This window comes from Gekko japonicus, unplaced genomic scaffold, assembly GCF_001447785.1.
Source record: "Gekko japonicus isolate JY-2015 unplaced genomic scaffold, Gekko_japonicus_V1.1 scaffold308, whole genome shotgun sequence".
Classification (NCBI taxonomy): domain Eukaryota; kingdom Metazoa; phylum Chordata; class Lepidosauria; order Squamata; family Gekkonidae; genus Gekko; species Gekko japonicus.
In genome coordinates this window covers 698,331-716,035 of record NW_015164673.1, presented here as the reverse complement: position 1 = coordinate 716,035, position 17,705 = coordinate 698,331, and the positions used below count along the sequence as shown (strand labels likewise).

Sequence of the window (17,705 nt, the reverse complement as noted above, 5' to 3'; positions counted from 1 at the left end):
GTGACGCGACCATGCCGGGCATGCTGGGGGCGGGGCCACGGCCATCCAAGGGAAAACTCTATGGTTTTCCCTTGGATGGCTGTGGCCCCGCCCCCAGCATGCCTGGCGTCGTCATGTCACTTCTGGGTGACGGGCATGTGGCATGCACGCTTTGTGCGCGCAACTGACGCCAGCCAGGAGCCCCCCGCTCCCAGCGAAAATCAACTTGGCAACCCTACTCCTGTGGGAACAATTTTATATTGGTGCCCATTGCCCCAAGTGCTCAATATCTCTGAAGTGCTCACGGAATGAACACGATTGTGGATCCCTAGGTGAGAGAAGTGTTGAGGCTGTAATCAGCATGGCTGTCACAGTGTATTAAAGAGGTAGGGTTGCCAACTATGGTTTGAGAAATTCCTGGAGATTAGGGGGAAGAATTTGAGGGGACCAGAGTTTGGAGGGTGAAGGGAGTTCAGCAAGGATGTGATACCATAGAGTCCACCCTCCCAAGCTGCTAGTTGTTTTAGTTAAATATTAAAAGCCTGTGAAATTCTAGTCTCTCCAGTAGAAAGACCTTTTAAATAACCCTCTAACACTAACTGAACACGTTTCAAGCCTATTTCCCTACCTCTTGTAATTCTTTCCTTTAAAACTCTCTAGTTCTATCGGAATTTATTTAGTTCTGTTCTATCAAAACATCAAGCAATGATGAAATCCAGAGAAAGAAATCTGGAAGATTGCAAAAGGCGTTTAATCAGCAAATTAGAATACTATGATAAAATCATTAAGAAGCCCTCAGACTACACAACATCCCATGGAAAACATAAAAATCTAGTTATTCTAGCTATGGACATTTCCAGAGAACATGCTCTACATACAGCAAAATTAACTTCAAAAAACCCACTTACTATTTTTGGAACCAAATTTCCATTTCTGGCCTGTTCTTCCCTCATCCTTCAGTTTTGAAAAAAACTTTTTTATTTTCTAGGTTTACAATAGGTCCATAACAGTAATGGGCCCTGAGAGAAGTGGACAGGACCAATTTACTTACACGAATCATTTGTGTCATTTTGAACTGAGAAAAAAAGACATTTCGTTTTATCAGGTAGCAGCAGATTCTTTGCTGTTAATTTGTATAACAATCGTATCTCATTTTCCTCCTTATATAGAACTGAACCCAGAAGATCTTTTACAATATGAACCCAGTTTGGTGTAGTGGTTAAGAGCGATGGAGTCTAATCTGGAGAACTGGATTTGAGTCCCCATTCCTCCACATGAAGCCAGCTGAGTGACCGTGGGTCAGTCACAGTTCTCTCAGAGCTGTTTTCTCAAGAGCAGTTCTCTCAAAGCTCTCTCAGCCGCCCCACCTGTCTCACAGGGTGTCTGTTGTGGATAGAGGAAGGGAAGTTCATTGTAAGCTGCTATGAGACGCTGAGTGAAGGGAGGGGTATCAATTCCCACTCTTCTTTTACTGAATCCACATATAGCAAAAATGACAGCCAGGCCAGAGGTCCCCGACATGGTTTCTGTGGGTGTCATAAAGGTTTCCCTTGCTCGAAAGCTAGCCGAATCTGACTCTAGGGAGCGGTGCTTATTTCTGTTTTCAAGCCGAAGAGCCAGCGCTGTCTGAAGATGTTTCCATGGTCATGTGGCCAGCATGGCTAAATGCTGAGGTACACGGAACGCTGTTACCTTCCCACCAAAGCAGTACCTATTTATCTACTTGCCATTTCTTGCTTTCGAACTGCTAGGTTGGCAGGAGTGGGGTGTCATAGCACCCGCCAAATGTTTTTAGAAAGTGGACAGCAAGGCTGCTGATAGGCTGTGCAGATTTTTTAAAATGTTGCTTTGGTAGCAGCTGCCAGCACAGTACAAGAATCTTAACTGTGACTGAAGATAAACTGCAGGAACCATTTTGTGGTTGCCTCCGCCTCCTGTGGGAACCAGCATGTGGCATCTGAATTCCAAAGGTACCTGCAGGCTCAAAAAGGTTGGGGACCCCAATCCAGTTCATCATCGAGATTTCTTGCATTGTGCATACCATCTTGGAACAGTGGACAGATTAATTTTCTTCCAATTTTGTACCCTTTTAATTTTAGCTGCTATTAATAGCAATAACCTGTCTCCTAAATGAAGGGATGTTTTTGTTTTCTAGAGATCTCAATAATGTTTGAGTTTGAACAGGGACGGGATAAAACCCATGATCTTTCTAATATGTATATTAATGTCTATAAATAATGGATTTTACTACATAACTATACATAGAAAACAGGAACCAATTTGAATGCATTTTCCCCACAGTGTAGAACAGAGTTGTGCAACAGTGGATTCAGCTGCCTAGGGAGGTGGTGAGCTCCCCCTCCCTGGCAGTCTTTATGCAGCAGCTGGACAAACACTTGCCAGAGATGCTCTAGGCTGATCCTGCATTGAGCAGGGGGTTGGACTAGATGGCCTGTATGGCCCCTTCCAGCTCTGTGATTCTACAGTACAGTAAGGTGGTTGAATTTTTACATTTTCAGAAGGAAACCCCCCCCCCCCCCCCCCCCCCTCAAATGCTTCCCCAAATGGTGTTCCTGGGACAGTGAAAGCCCAGAAACAGCGAGGGGGATGAATCGGAGGTCTGCAGCAGGAGCAATGAATTGGTGAAATTTACCCCCTTCTCCAGTAATGGAAATGATTATCAAGCTCCAACCAAACATGCTGTCCAGGTTCAACAATCATGTATTTCTTACAATGTATACTTTTGCTTTACATGATGCAACCAGGACATGTTGCGATAGGGCTAATTCCTCAATCTGGAAAACAGTCTCAATCTTGGGGGCCAGGTTTACATGTCAAGGCTGTAATGTACCCAAGAGACATGTACACGCAGAAACTGCCTCAAACCCAGGGACTTGTTCAGACACTGGAGAGAATGGGAGCCATCTGTTGGTACAAAGCAGGAGCCTTCATTTATTTTAAAGAACTTGAGCCAACACAGGCATTAATGTAATACAATATTACGCAGACAGATTACTCGTAAAATTTAGCATTTTATGAGTGATCATACTATTTTTCATCACATTTTTGCCCACAATGTCACTCCAGACACATAAGGGGCAGCGGGGGGGAGATGACTGATGCAGTTCTTCCACTGAGTCAATACTCAACCTTCTAGTAGAAGGATCTCTCAATTGGAGGTAAGCAATAGCCAGGCACTGCAAGTGCGAGGGAGACAGGAAGCAGGGTGTACTGTGACTAGAATGCAGCCTCAAGTCAGAGAAGGCATTTTGGAGCCACTACAGAGATCCTGAAAGCACAACTATCTTGACTCTGACACGACTAGGATACCACCTTATAGTTGTTTTAAAGAAAACTGCAGGTTTCACTTGGTCAACAAAGACAGCTGATGTCTTTAAAATATCATTATGAAGGATTTATGTTGTAAGAAAACATGGTTATAATTTTGCAAAATGCTTATAGTTTTGTATCATGTTTGCCCTGGCAACGGCTCTGTAAATTAAGTTTCTTTTCATCCCAGTTCCCCAACACAAAACTAAGGCTGAGAAGCTGTGATAGAGCTGAGTCTTGCGCCTTGCTCTTAGTTCACCTGTCAGTCCCGTGAACCACACTAGCTTTCAAGAAAGTAGTATACTGGTTTGTTTTATATAACTGTGCAAGCTTAGCATTAAATTTTGTCTTTACTGCTGTTATTAATTTTCATCGATTGAGGGGAACTACTAACACAATGTTGTTAGATGGAGGGATTGCGAGAATTTCCTGAGAACTAGTTTCAGCTGGCATTAGCAATCCTGCTTTCCACTTCAAGGGGTCTGACATCACCTTCTCAAACCAGCAGTAATATATCTTCTTTTCTGTGTGCAGGTTCGTTCTCTTACCTTGCATGTTTTCAAGGCAGCCCAGTGAATACAGTCACCTTAACCACTGGTATTCTCACTTATTTTCTGGGGCCATGGCAACAACGTTTGCACAAATAGCTTGACCCTATGCAAGTTTACTCTGCAGAAGTTTCTATAGGATCCAACAGGACTTAGTTTTGTTAGCAAATGTTTTCTGGATTACAGTGTAAATAAAAAGCCTCAGTATTGGGTGTCTAACTATTAAGCCAACAGAAAAATCCGTGCCTGCAAATTTACAGTCTTAACCCCCCCATCCCATAAGGAAGAGAAGAGAAGAGAAGAGAAGAGAAGAGAAGAGAAGAGAAGAGAAGAGAAGAGAAGAGAAGAGAAGAGAAGAGAAGGAGCAGATCCCAGAGATTACAATATTGGATAAAAACAGACATTTTCAGATACAGATGAAACACTTGCAAAGAGGGAACAGTAGAGACGTGGGTAGGCAAAGATCTTTAGACAAAGAGGAGAAAGAAAATGGATGGAGGTCTGAAAGACAAAACTTGATCCAAAGTGACCACAATACCACGAAGTGACCACAAACAGAAATATGGATATTTGCAGGTAGCATTTCACTTTTTTAAAAAAAACAAAAACACTTGACTTCAGAAAGAAGAAAAATACAATTATAAATTATAAACATTTTAATTATACTCCACTAAAATGTTTTATTCAGAATATTCACACAAATGCACAAGACACTAATAAAGTACGAAAAGAGAAGCTGCCCTCTTTGGACTATTTGCAATATCGATCCGCTTTCAATTTTGCTCTCCTGTAATAGAAAAGGAAAAAGAAAGGATTAAAATTATTTGTGAGTCTGCCCCTTTGTAAATACTAACCAAGAAGATTTAGCATTTTGGTTCACTTGGCACAGAGCCTTTAAAAGCAAGAGGTTGTACTCCATTATTCTGATTTTAGGTAAACTCAACTGCAATCACCAGACTTCGAACGGAGTCACTCTGTTGCCGCTTGCACAGCTAAAGGCAGAAAGTTTTCTCTCTAGCCTTAAAAGGAGCTTTGTTAACTGTCACAGAACATTTATCAATATGGACCTTTGGAATGTTTATAGAAGCAACTCCTATTCTAGTATATTTCTCTTTAAAGGAAAAAAATCTGTCCTTAGTAGCTGCAACAGTCTGAGGCATCCAACAAACAACAATAGACTTATCTTTAAAAAGCTGGAAATGGAAAGGGTAGCTGCTTAAAATTTGCTAGTATTTATGATAGAACATTGGGTAGACCAGGGGCAGGTTTACACTTGTTCACTCCCTACTTAGCAACTGCAGCATACAAAACAGCCATATTCCAAACACGACAAAAGCATCTTTCCTATCACTCTATTGTCACCACTAAAGCATAACACTTTAAGGGAGGCAGTTTAATCAAGTTTAGAAAACAGCTCCTGGATGGACTCATTTGGGAGTCCAGGAGGCAGTGGCTTGAATGTGCCCTCATAAGAGAAAAGTCACTACATATGGCAAAGCCAGGGAGAAGGCTAGGTTTATGTCACCCCTTCCAGCACATATTTCTCTCATGAAGGGAGGAAATTTTTTTGGGTACAAAGGAGAATTCTGTTATATCAAATGGCACAATTCAGAAAGTTTTATAATTTCCATCAGCTACTTGCTTAGACTATGCCTCAGAGAATGCTTCATTGACCACAGAAAAGGTATCCGAATGGAAGACATACCTGTCCAACAGGGCTTCATGAAAAGTGCCTTCTTTCCTTGCTTTTTTGAGAGCTTTACTGTCTTCCTGGCTTACTTTGAGTTTGCGGTCTTGAAAACTCTGAAATTTCTTCCTAGAAAAGAAATCACAAACCATTAATGTCTTCAGTCTGAATGAAACGTAATGAACTTTATTAGCTTACATCAAGGATCTACAGTTTCATTTATGAACTGTATTGATATAGATGAACTATACAGTATGCCAGCCTTATATCTGAAGAGTTTATACTCTTCAGTAAAAGCATAACAAAGCCCTTAAAACCAAGCCCACTGAATGATCAATGTGCACTAGAAGTATATACATTTATTAAACAAATGGCCTCTAGAATTGAAAGCTAATATTTTCGTTCTATGCTCCAAGACAGCTTGCAAAAGTTTTTGTTCTTTAGTTTTACTGAAGGACAAGAAATCCTCTTCTTACGTACACATAGTTGATTTCACACTGCTTAACGTTTCCTTTGTCTTCTTCAGGAATGTCATCTTTTTGTTTGGCTTCTCTTTCAGCACATGTTCTGATCTAAATACAAAACAAAGGGGAGGGGGATGTGGCTTACTTAAAAGTTGATGCCGAAAAGTCAAATACAAAACTTCTTGACTCTCTCAGGAAGCTTTACAAGTTTTGTTTTGTGGTTTTGAAGAAAACAATGATACAAACAAACATGCAGTAAACAAAACTATTGTAATTTCCTTTTATAATACAGCCAGGTGAAGTCTCTCTCTAGCAAACTGTCCATTACTATGACTCGTGACATACTAGGAACACTCATGGAGGAGGGGGAACAAATGCAAAATACAATGTGTAAATGTGGTTTGGCTAGAACCCTCTTCCCTGAGATCCAGTTATCTATGTGTCAGGATTGTGTACATGGAGAACCATCCAGTCATGCAAGTTCCCACCTGCAGACTGAAGTGATGCAGCTTTCCCTTCAACTACTTTGAAAGGAATTAGCGGAAATAAGTGATTTTAAAAAGTCACAGAGAGTCTCCACTGCTCCCTTCAAAAGATCCAGGTCTGATTTGCATACCAGTTAAAACAGAAGCCGTAGTCCATTTGATGAGACCACGGATTGTAGTATAAAGGAAGTCTTTTGCTTCCTACAGATGTGGAAGGCATTTCATATGGATGTATGCTACACTTTTGTCATTTTGTTATGAAAAGCACACAGACATTTAAACTGCTACACATACAGACCATTCAGATTACCTTAATAATTTCTTCATCCCCCGCAGTTTTACTTTTGGCCTCTATATCACCTTCTTCATTACATCTGATAAAGCAGCTGTTAGCTGCTAACAGAGCAATTTTCCCCTGGGGGAAAAAAAACACCCACCAAGCCAAATTAGTAATTTCCTACAAAATATGGTTAACTGTACTGAAACAAAATGGCAAGAAAATTTCAAAACCTAATAATTTCAGTTTAAAACATTCAGTAATGCATATTGATTTTAAACCCACAATTAGCAGTGGACGATTGCATTTTCAAATGGTTTTCAGAATTCACCTCTAGCATCTGCAGATTAATATAATCTGTACATATAATGTACTGGAATTTGCTCCCAAGGAAATAAAACTATGCTTGTGCCTTGGACTAGAACAGCTACTTCTGAAAGCCATACAGTGCATGTCAGACCACTGTCACACTGGCTTTTGTGGTATACTAGTTGATTTTAACTGTTAACTGGTAATTAGAAGTAATGTTTTCAATGTACTCACAATATCTATGCATGAATTCAGAAAATTTGCTCAGAGGGAATGAACGAATGAGAGCTCTCAACTAAGTTCTGTCCAACTGTGATAAAGTAAACTTTAAAAAGGAATAATTTCTCCCCATACCACTTTCTTTTTTTGTTCTATACAGAGAAATCCCAGAATACAAAAAATAAAATAAAAATAGCTCTATTCAAGTTCTTTCAGAAATAAACAAGTATAACACCAAACCAGTGCATTATCTGCTAGGATCAACTGCTATTTTAAGGCACTTGCCTCCTGAAAAACTGGTTCCCACTGCTCCCTTGAACCAATTGCGTCAGAACGTCCAATAACTAGTCCATCTGAATTGATACCAAGATATTTGCCATAGCCTGATTTCAGTGCAATTCTGAAAGAAAGAAAGAAAGAAAGAAAGAAAGAAAGAAAGAAAGAAAGAAAGAAAGAAAGAAAGAAAGAAAGAAAGCGCAACAGCATTAACAACTATCACTTCATTATTAATATTCTGTGTTATGGGAAACACTGGGATTCCTTCATAGTTCATCAGAGATGATGGTGGACAGGCTTCCTTAAACCAACTTGCCTACCACTATTGATCTTTTCCTGCAAACAGGCAGCTGCAGGGGAACACTTGTTACATTTTTGTGCACTGGTATACTCCAGGTCACACCAGAAAACAGTGAAGCCCAACAGGTTTGGGCAACGTTCCACATGAACTGACAAGTACAATGTATTCCAGAAGCTTCTGCAATACACTAGGCATCCATGGCAGACATGTAGAAGTTCCTCAGCGATCAAGTTGAAGTGGAAAAAGTACCTTGAAGGTACAAAATTTTAAACCCACTGACGTAGGTTAAGGTAGAAAATTGCAGTGTCCTCCCAATACTATCTTCCCCACTGTCTTTCTCCATTTAATGGATGCTGTGTGAGTCTAAAAGACTACACTAACAATAAAAACCTAGACAGCGTGATAATTTTTTTAAAAAGTATTAAGAAACAAGGTCGGAGGACTGCAATCAAGTCTGTATTAACACAAGGGATGATCCTAGAAATTCAGGAAGCATGAGCTGGAAATCAATAGATTTGGCTTCTTTCTTACACGATTCTACATTGCAATCTTTGCTTGTGCTTGATTCTGCCATAAGGTCCTGAAACATTTTTTTTTTAACTTCTAAATTATGAAAAACGGCATTTTTGGGAATGCAAGAAAAGGGGTGTGTGTGTGTCTGCACAACCCCAAGCAAACACAGAGAAGTGGTATTTGGCCCAGAACCCAGCTTCCCAAGACTCAACTTTTTCAGGCAACGTTTATTTATTTATTTAGATTTATATCCCACCTTGCCTGACAAGCGGGCTCAAGGCGGCATACAGTAATTAAAAGTACAATAAAACAGATAAAATTCCACAATAACATATAAAGTGTAGATTGGTACAACAAATACGGATGGCGGTTGTTGTAAGCTGGTCCAGTATGACTAGTTCTAGTTCTTATGCTTACAAAGATATGGTTTTAAGTGTAATGGCAATGTCTATTGAAATATCAGAATATGGGATTGTTGAATAAGGTTTCAGTGGCAGGATGAAGAGCTGTAGCATTATGTATAGCTTCAGAATAGCTTATACAATATAACGCCCCCCCAGAAAGATAGAGAACTTTTGCATGGTTTACTAACAGTGTTTTGGATTACTTGACACAGAACATTAATATTTTTATTCTCAAATACATTCTTTATCTGCATGCACACTGCACCATATCAGATAAATTCTAGCTGGGTATCACCTATGATGTAGGCATGTATCTTATAGCAGTACATCAAAGGGGCTGAATATTATTTCTCATATATGATAGAAAGTAGACTATTAATGCCTCAGGAAAATATCTGGTTTAAAGTTCAGGAGAGTAATTACCTTGTGTCTGACAGCTTGACAGCAGTAAATTGCTCAGGAGGGCTAGGACCGTCATCTGAAAGTAATAAAAAGAGACACACTATTCTAGTTAATACTGGAAAATCCCATTAATTATGACTGATGCACAACACTCAAAGAATGTACCCTTTATTTTCCCTAGTGCATATTCCAGCAGGGTAGCTGTGTCAGTCTAGTATTCCAAAACAAAAAAGAAGTCCAGTGGCACTATATGGGCTAACAACACTTATTCCAGTATGAACTTTTATGAGCGAGAGCTCACTTCACAGAAGCTCATACTGGAATAAATGTTGCCAGTCCTTAAGGTGTTACTGGTGCATCTCATCTGTAGAATTCTCATCCCCATATATTTTTGCTTGCTACCATCTTTCTTATCTAAGCACCAGGGGAAATTTGATCCAGTCTCCTGAGTTCTTGCTAGTTATACTTATTTGTTTTGTATTATTTATTTTGTTGGTTGAAAAAAGGGGTTGTTTATTAATGTCAATATGGATTACTGCACTTGCAGTAATCCATATTAAGTCATACTTGACTCCTTGTGTTTTGCTTTAGTGATTTTACTAACTGAGTTTTACTGCTGACCTGTTTTGTGGATTTTATTGCTTTTGCAAGTCATCCTGAAGAACAGGTTTGGTGGAAGGCAGGACAATTTTTCTAAAACAAATTAATATATCATTGATATAAATAATAAGTCCCTTGTATAGTACTGACTAACACAAATTTGATACCTAGCTACTGCAATACAAGATGCAAAGAGCTAGTGTGGATTTGGACTAGGATCTGGGAGACCCGGGTTGGAATCCCCCACTCTGCCATGGAAGCTTGCTGGGTGACCCTGGGCCAGTCACACACTCTTAGCCTGATGTACCTCACAGGACTGTTGTGAGGATACGATGGAAGAGAGGGGAACAATGTAAGCCACTTTTGGTCTCCACTGGGGAGAAAGGGTCTAAATTAAGTAAATAAATAGTTACAGAGTCACAAAGATCATACAGATACATTACCATAAAGTTGACATTTATATAACTTGATCATCAAATATACCAATAACATATATATTATTGCACAGAAAAGTCTTAAAAATACTTACCAAGAAGTAAGCCCCATTCAATAAAATGGGACTTATTTCTGAACAGAACTGATCCCTTAGTTTTTTCATGCTACTAATGTGCTACAAATAACTAATACTGTGGTCCTACAGATGACAAATAGTGCAAACCTAAGCAGAATGTGTGTTTGTGTATGTATATATGCATATGTTTATAATTTGTGTTTCATTCTTTGACTGTTTTCTGCCTTGAAGACCCTGAGCTGGGAGAAGGGGTGGCAAAAATATTTAAACAAAATGAACACCCATCTAAGGGCTGCGGTGGCTCAGAGGTTAAGATGCTGAGCTGCAGACTAGAAGGTCTGTAGTGCGGCAGCTCAAGACCCTAGTGCCGCGTGACGGAATGAGCTCCCGTCTCTGGCCCCAGCTCCTGCCAACTTAGCAGTTCGAAAGCAAGAAATTGCAAGTAGATAAATAGGCACTGCTTTGGAGGGAAGGTAACAGCATTCCATGTGCCTTGGTGTTTAGTCATGCTGGCCACATTGGAAACATCTTCAGACATCGCCGGTTCTTTGGCTTGGAAACAGAGATGAGCACCACCCCCTAGAATCGGATTGGACTAGCTTTCGAGCAAGGGGAATCTTTACTTTTACCTTTACGGCCACTGAAGTCAGTAGGCTTAGACAGATGTATCCCTGGTTAAGATTGCACTGATAGATGTCTGAGGGTGGGCTAACAGACACACATGTGGTCTTATAGCTTTTTGACATCTGCAAGGTTGGATTATATTACACCAGAGCACTACAGAACCTCCTAAAAATGAGGCTTACTTCTGCCATACCTTACAAAGAAAAGCTTTCCCTCCAGCTCTGCTCATACCAACCTTTATGAGGTGCTCCAAGTGTAAAAAGGCCATTGTCAAGAGCGCTGATATATGTTCCTTGTCCCATCTCTATTGCTACAGTTCCTGTGATTTCGCCAAAATTTGTTACCTTCCACCAGCCTTCTAACAGGAGAACACAAAAAACAAAACAGGAACTCATTTGCTGCCTGTTTCAAAGTATACCAATTTACAGTGATCCAGCTGCTCGTTGAGAAAGTTTCCGGGATACTAAACACTCAAAACAACGTAATCTTATAACACTTTTTGTAAAAGAAAAAAAGCTAGCACAATACAAAATGACCAAAATAAGCATAAACTGTAGAAAACATCATTTTATAATTTTTAGTTACGGTATGATAATTCCTACTATGACAAAAAGCTAAAGCAGTGGTAACTTATTTGAAAGTAACATGAGCATTTATACTTTGGACATAAATGTGTCAATGTTCTGGGGAATGTGTACACACAGTTTCTGTAAGGGATGGGGAACTGCAACTCATATGCAAATCATATGCAGCTGGTAGCTTTGTGGGGCTGGCTGAGAACTCAAATGAGTTCTTGGGAGATGAGGAAGCTAAAAGGATATGGTGCTTCAAGGAAAACGACAGGCTGAGAAACTGGAAAGTGAAGGAAGCTTGAGGGAAAGGAGATAAAGGAAATGAGACAAGGAGAGACTGTGGCTCAGTGTCAGAGCATCTGCTTGACTTGCAGAAGGTTCCAGACTGACACCCCAGACTCTCTAGTTAAATAGATCAGGAAGTGGGTGAGATGGAAGACTTCTACCAGAGACTCTGGAGAGCTGCTACCACTGAGTAGACAATCATGACCGTAATAGACCAATGGTCTGACTCAACGTATGGCAGCTTCTTGTGCTCACAAGCTGTTTTGAAACCAAACAGATAAGCATATCTGCCATGTTGCCAGTGCCCTGTTGTTGTTGGATTTCTAAAAGATCATAATTTTAATCTTCTTTATCTAACATCCAAATTCTATAACTTGCTAGATGAGTACAGATGTACCTAAGAAGGACCACCACACCACAGCAAAGTGACAAGAGATATCATGCTAACATAATAGGAAGCTGTACATCCCCTCAAAAATTGTAATTTTGTTCCACTGGAAAACTGAGAACACTTTACTTAGTAGCTAGAAAAGGTCTCCACCTCTCACTCCAAGGAGCCTCACTTCCATGGAAAAGTCAACTTACCAACCATATCAAGCTGATCTTCTGCATTTTCTTCTCTTTTCCTTTTTTTGTCTTTGTTTTTCTTCTTACTACAAGAAGAGCCCCCAGAAAATGTTAACATAATACAATACCCAGTCTCTGCCTTAATTACATCAAGGCAATACCCAGTCTCTGCCTTAATAACATTCTTAAAGCACACTGGACAGCCTCAAAGAAGAAAGGCATGACCAAGGCAAATTCTTGCCAGTAAGGCACATTCATTTGAGTTTCTTAACCCAGAGTGTGTATTCCCAAACTTTTTATCTATGAGACTTAAGTTTCTTATGATAACTTATGATAATATATTTTGGCAGTAATTTTCTCAAACTGCTCCTGAGTTTGTACATGAAAGAGACAGTATAAGTCATTAAATGGGAATTCTCATCCCCCCCATCAGTGTTCATTTTGGAGCAGCAATCACATATGTGTAAATCCCCAAATGATGAAGCATTTTATACACAAAGAGGAGACACAGAGAATGAGTAGTAAGCATAAAGATTGCTTAGACACAGAAGACAAAGGGAGAGATTACCAGATCCATGAAGGAAGGCTACATGGGTTAAGATAAACTAGAATCTCACACTCCCAAAAGCTCAAAGTGAAATAGTTTGTTTGAAATATTACCTATATAGAAATTAGAAGAATGCAGAGAAACCACCAAGGCCTACCTGTGAGAAATATCTAAGATAAATAACGACTGCAAAGAAGTAACATAGTACCACATTACGCAGGCTTACACTGAGTCTTTTTTTTAAACTTTCTACTCCGGATCAGGTAGCGAGTTTCACATCAACTATTATCTGATCCTTTTTGTTCGAGTTACGGGATTGAACCTCAACCTGGGTCCTTTCTTCGTTCTGCACGCAAAGCAGATCAGTCACGGCCCCTTACCTGCAGGGCACACATTACAGGGAAGCCCACCATCTTCGCAGAAGATGCGTCTGTCGGGCCACTATGGAAAACAGAACGTGGGACGCCAGGAACTTTTAGCAAGCTCCAGTTCTTGTGCTCTTAAGAGAAAACTAGCTTCTTACAAACGATTCCCTAATCCCCTAGGTTGCCCCCCGCCCCCAATATGTGGACCACCAGTGAGGAAAAGGCACTGTGTGCAAGTTCAGAGACACTCAGTTAGGAAGATGTCGGTAGACCCGGTGCTGAAAACACGCTCGAAGCCCCACCGGAAGCGGACAGAGGCTAGTTTCCCCTAACAACAGAAAAATCCAAACAGGAACAAAATCCTTACTTCTTCAACTTCGTTCCCTTCAGAACCAACTTGGTCGATTTCACAAAAGAGTATTCCGCCATTTCTGTACACGTACCACGGAAATGGCGCAACAGCCCACCATACGCACTAGACCTGCGACTGCACCACGGTAGCTCCTAAAGGACAAACTATCTTGCCTTGTCCGTCAAATGACTGAGCATGCGCAGTGTCGAAAATGAAGCTTGTGCTTCTGTGGGCTGAGTTTCTGATGTCGGTAGAGGATACTGAACCCTTGTAGTCTGTGCTGCGCGTTCCTGTTTTGTGTGAAAGTGGCTGACGGTGCGCGCGTTTGTTGTTTACACTCGATGCATTAATACTGGAATTTGGCAGTTAGATCTATGCGTTTGATACGATGCTACCGTGAGAACGGGATTTTGCAGTTTTTGCTGACACGTGAGGTACAATTAGGAAGTACTAGTAAGGTAACAAGGAAACAAAGTTGGAGTCCAGTGGCACCTGTAAGACTAACAAAGTTTTATTCAAGGTATAAGCTTTCGTGTGCATGCACACTTCTTCAGATTAGTGAAATAAGACGGCCTCACGCATTATATAGAGGTGTGTGTGTAGTTGCCCGGAAGGGCTAGGTAGCTGAGATGGGATTAAAGATGAGCATACAAATACAAGGTAGGTTAAGCAGAGAGAGAGAGAGTGACTGGTGCAGTCACCCAGCAAGTTTCGAGGAGGGGGGCATAACAAATGCGGCCGGATTTTAGTACAGAAGTCCTGCATAAATCATCTTCTGGGCATGGAACAGAGGTCACTGGGGGTGTGGGGGGGAAGGCATTGGTGAATTTCCTGCATTTTGCAAGGGGTCGTACTAGATGACCCTGGAGGTCCCTTTCAACTCTGTGAATCTATGATTCTGTGATAAATGTGAGTTATCTGCTGTTTTCTGGTCAAAAGCAATGTGGCTGGGAACCCTTAAAATGAATGTTCACACCCAAGGAGGTTTTCCAGTTTCCACAATAAAGATTATTTATTACTTTAAGATATTGGTATGTTTCCTCTTCAGAGGCCTGCTCAAGGCAGTTTACAATTAAAGTATTGTAACACTATAAAACAAGCCATTGTACTTAAAACAATAAAAATTATCTGTAAAACAGAAGCAGACCATTTTAAAAAGCAGCTATGATAAAACCTCTAATCAAAGGACTGGGTAAAAAGATGTGTTTTGGTCTGGCACCTAAAAGACAGTAAAGTAAGCACCAGGTAAGCCTGAAGGGGGAGGACGTACCACAGGTAGAGATGTAAAATTTCCGGAAATTTTGAAGCTTGGAAAAAAATGCATTTTCCCCCCGCAAAAAAATGGGAATTTTTGGAAAAATTGAAAAAAAATGCTACATTAGCACTTCTTTTTTCTTTTCCAGATTGAAAGTCATTCTGTTACTTTAGGAACATAAAATATAACTATGGACATTTTTACTTGGCATGAAATTATCACAACTAGCATATTAAAAATATAGTGTATCCAAACAATTATTACAAACAGAATACCCACCCACATGCAAAAACCAAACTGAAACCTTTTTATTTTCTTCTGACAATAGCACCTCCTAAAGGAAGAAATGCATCTTGTTCTTGCATTGGAGAGTTCCGTTTGTAACCTAGAACTTGCTTGTCCTCAGTGCACAGAAATTAGATCAATCTGATACCATACATATTTTTTAGAAATGATTTGGAAAATATTTGAACACTTTGTCTTAAAATATTTTATCCATCGTGTTTAAATAAGATGTTCCATAATCAATTTTTCTTTTCTTTTTTCAATTTTTCCAATTTTTCGGGAAAAAACAAGGCTTCAGGAAAAAAACGGGGAAAAAACCGTCCGTCCCCCCTGATTTCCCCCGGTTTTTTCCCGGGCCTTCACATCTCTAACCACAGGTGAGGTGCCACCGTAGAAGATGCCCTGTCTCTAGTTGTCACCTCCCTCAGCTCTGTAGGTGGGGGCACAGAGAGAAGGGCTTGAGAGACAGATCACTTCTCAATAACATACAGACAATAACATACAGACAGTTAAAAGCAGTAACCAAACAGTAAAACAATTAAAATTCTGAAATAGTTAAAAGGTCAGTAGCAGCAAGAAATTATATTAACAGGCCATACAGGGGATAAGAGGGAAAGGAGGAGGGAGAAGTCTGACCCTTGCCAATGAGGTTAAAAAAAAGAATGTTTTTACTTGGTGCTGAAAACATAGACTCAGTGCTAGGTGGCGTTCCATAGCCGTTGTGCTGTTCTATGCCTTGTTTTTATGACATTATTATTATTAATGGTAATTCTTGTATTGTTTTTATAATTTCATTGTATCTTTCCTCTGTGAGTGAACTCAAGCAGGACTCTGAAGTAGCATGTGTATTTTCTTTTTCTTGTAAAATCAATATAAATACTTCATTTATGAACTAAACATAGTTGACTCTGTTTACATTTTTAACTCAATATTTCTAATTATACTGCTGTGTCTCTGTGGTGTTTTGCTATGACAATATTTTACATGTATTCTGTGGGTTTTTATATATGCATTGCTGTGGCTTAAAAGGGAGGCCTCTAGAGTAAGAAAATGGGGGCTGGGTGATAGAAGTGTGTGATGATTAGATGGTAGCTATACCCTAGGTGGTGGAGTTGACTGGTTTGTAGAGAGGGTTTGTGGGGAGAGAGATGAAGAAGAAAGTTGAGTGGGTAAAGTGCTGTGAAGGGTATCTATGTTCTTTGTGGAAGTTAGTAGCCTACGTGGCATGTGAGAAAATTAGCTTTTGCGGCTAGGTCTAATGAACTTTAGAGAAAGAAGAACTCTACCTATCTGAAACCATTACGCTTGTTAACCATACAGAAACTGTTATGCTGTTTCACTACTAAATAACTATTTATTTTTAAGAGAAAGGATCCTCTTTTATCTCAGAGCCACCCCCATGTACTGACCTTTCTGTCATTCTACCCAATATAATTAAGTGTAGGTCCAACTAAGGGTTCTAAGGCAATAGCCTTTGGTGGCAGCGAAAATAAATAGGAAACGCTAAGGAAGTAAAGGAAGCAACATAACACATGCCACTTCAGAACCTTGCAGAGAAGTGCCTCTGTGTATAAGGGGTCTCAGAACACAGGGGGGGAAAACATTACAGTCTCCTATTTGCCTCATTATGGGGTGTGACAGCTGTTTATAACAGCTATTGCTGACTGGATACCCACTACGGTGATATTTTAAAACTGTGTCTCACCATCCTATTTGTAGCTTTGTATATGTAGCACCTTTTAAATGTTTTATGGTTTTAATCTGTTTTAACTTGTAATGTAAGATGCCCTGAGCCTGCCTCGACCGGGAGGGCTGGGTATAAATCTAATAAAATAAATAAATAAATAAATAAATAAAGTTCTGAGACCATACTTACCAACTTACCGTAGTTCAGATCTAGTTTAGAATTAATTTTTTGCTGTTTCCACAGGATAATTTTGGTTCCAAAAGTTGAGAAAAAGGAGTCCAACTTTGATTATATATTGTCTGTGCATTAAATTTATCTTATCCATCTGATTTTAACATAATGATTTTGTCCATTAACGTGATGTTCCATGTATTATGTAGCCAGTTTTCAGTACTGGGCAATTACATTTGTTTCCAATGTTTAGCTTGAGGGATTCTTGCAGCCACCAACATTTGCTAGATTAAGTAACATTCACATTTGAGTAGAACATTTTCATTAAAGCCCAGCAAAATGTTAAAGGCGACATAGATGCTTCTACCCCCATAATCCGGCAGATTCTTTCCTCCACCCATCTCCAATGTCATGTACATTTTCTTTAAAAAAAAAGGAAGGAGAAAAAATAATCCAAGGTAAAACAACAAAGAAGAAGAAGAGTTGGAGTTACACCCCACCCTTCACTCAAAGTGTCTTACAATCTCCTTCCCTTCTTCTCCCACAACAGACATTCTGTGAGGTAGGTGGGACTGAGAGAGTGATTTCAAGGACTGCTCTTGAGAGAACAGCTCTGAGAGAACCGTGACTGATCTAGGGTCACTCAGCTGGCTGCGTCTGGAAGAGTGGGGAATCAAACCCAGTTCTCCA

General features: G+C 40.0%; 1 protein-coding gene across 1 annotated transcript; it reads right to left on the bottom strand.

Moving 5' to 3' along the window:
* Window positions 1–4,529: 4,529 nt before the first annotated feature.
* FRG1 (FSHD region gene 1) lies at window positions 4,530–13,716 on the bottom strand. The gene is made up of 9 exons (XM_015409248.1): window positions 13,633–13,716; window positions 12,372–12,439; window positions 11,165–11,287; window positions 9,216–9,270; window positions 7,584–7,698; window positions 6,804–6,908; window positions 6,025–6,116; window positions 5,563–5,673; window positions 4,530–4,644 (listed from the first exon to the last, which is right to left on the bottom strand). The coding sequence occupies exons 1-9, from the start codon at window positions 13,692–13,694 to the stop codon at window positions 4,608–4,610; spliced, it is 768 nt and encodes a 255-aa protein (XP_015264734.1). The 5' UTR covers window positions 13,695–13,716; the 3' UTR covers window positions 4,530–4,607.
* Between the last annotated feature and the right edge of the window lie 3,989 nt (window positions 13,717–17,705).

Coding starts and splice junctions, on each gene's coding strand:
- FRG1 (XM_015409248.1), bottom strand. CDS start 13,694: ATGGCGGAATACTCTTTTGTGAAATCGACCAAGTTGGTTCTGAAGGGA. Junction 12,440..13,632: donor AAGGGAACGAAGTTGAAGAA/GTAAGGATTTTG, acceptor CTCTTCTTGTAG/TAAGAAGAAAAACAAAGACA. Junction 6,909..7,583: donor GGGAACCAGTTTTTCAGGAG/GCAAGTGCCTTA, acceptor TTTTTCCCCCAG/GGGAAAATTGCTCTGTTAGC.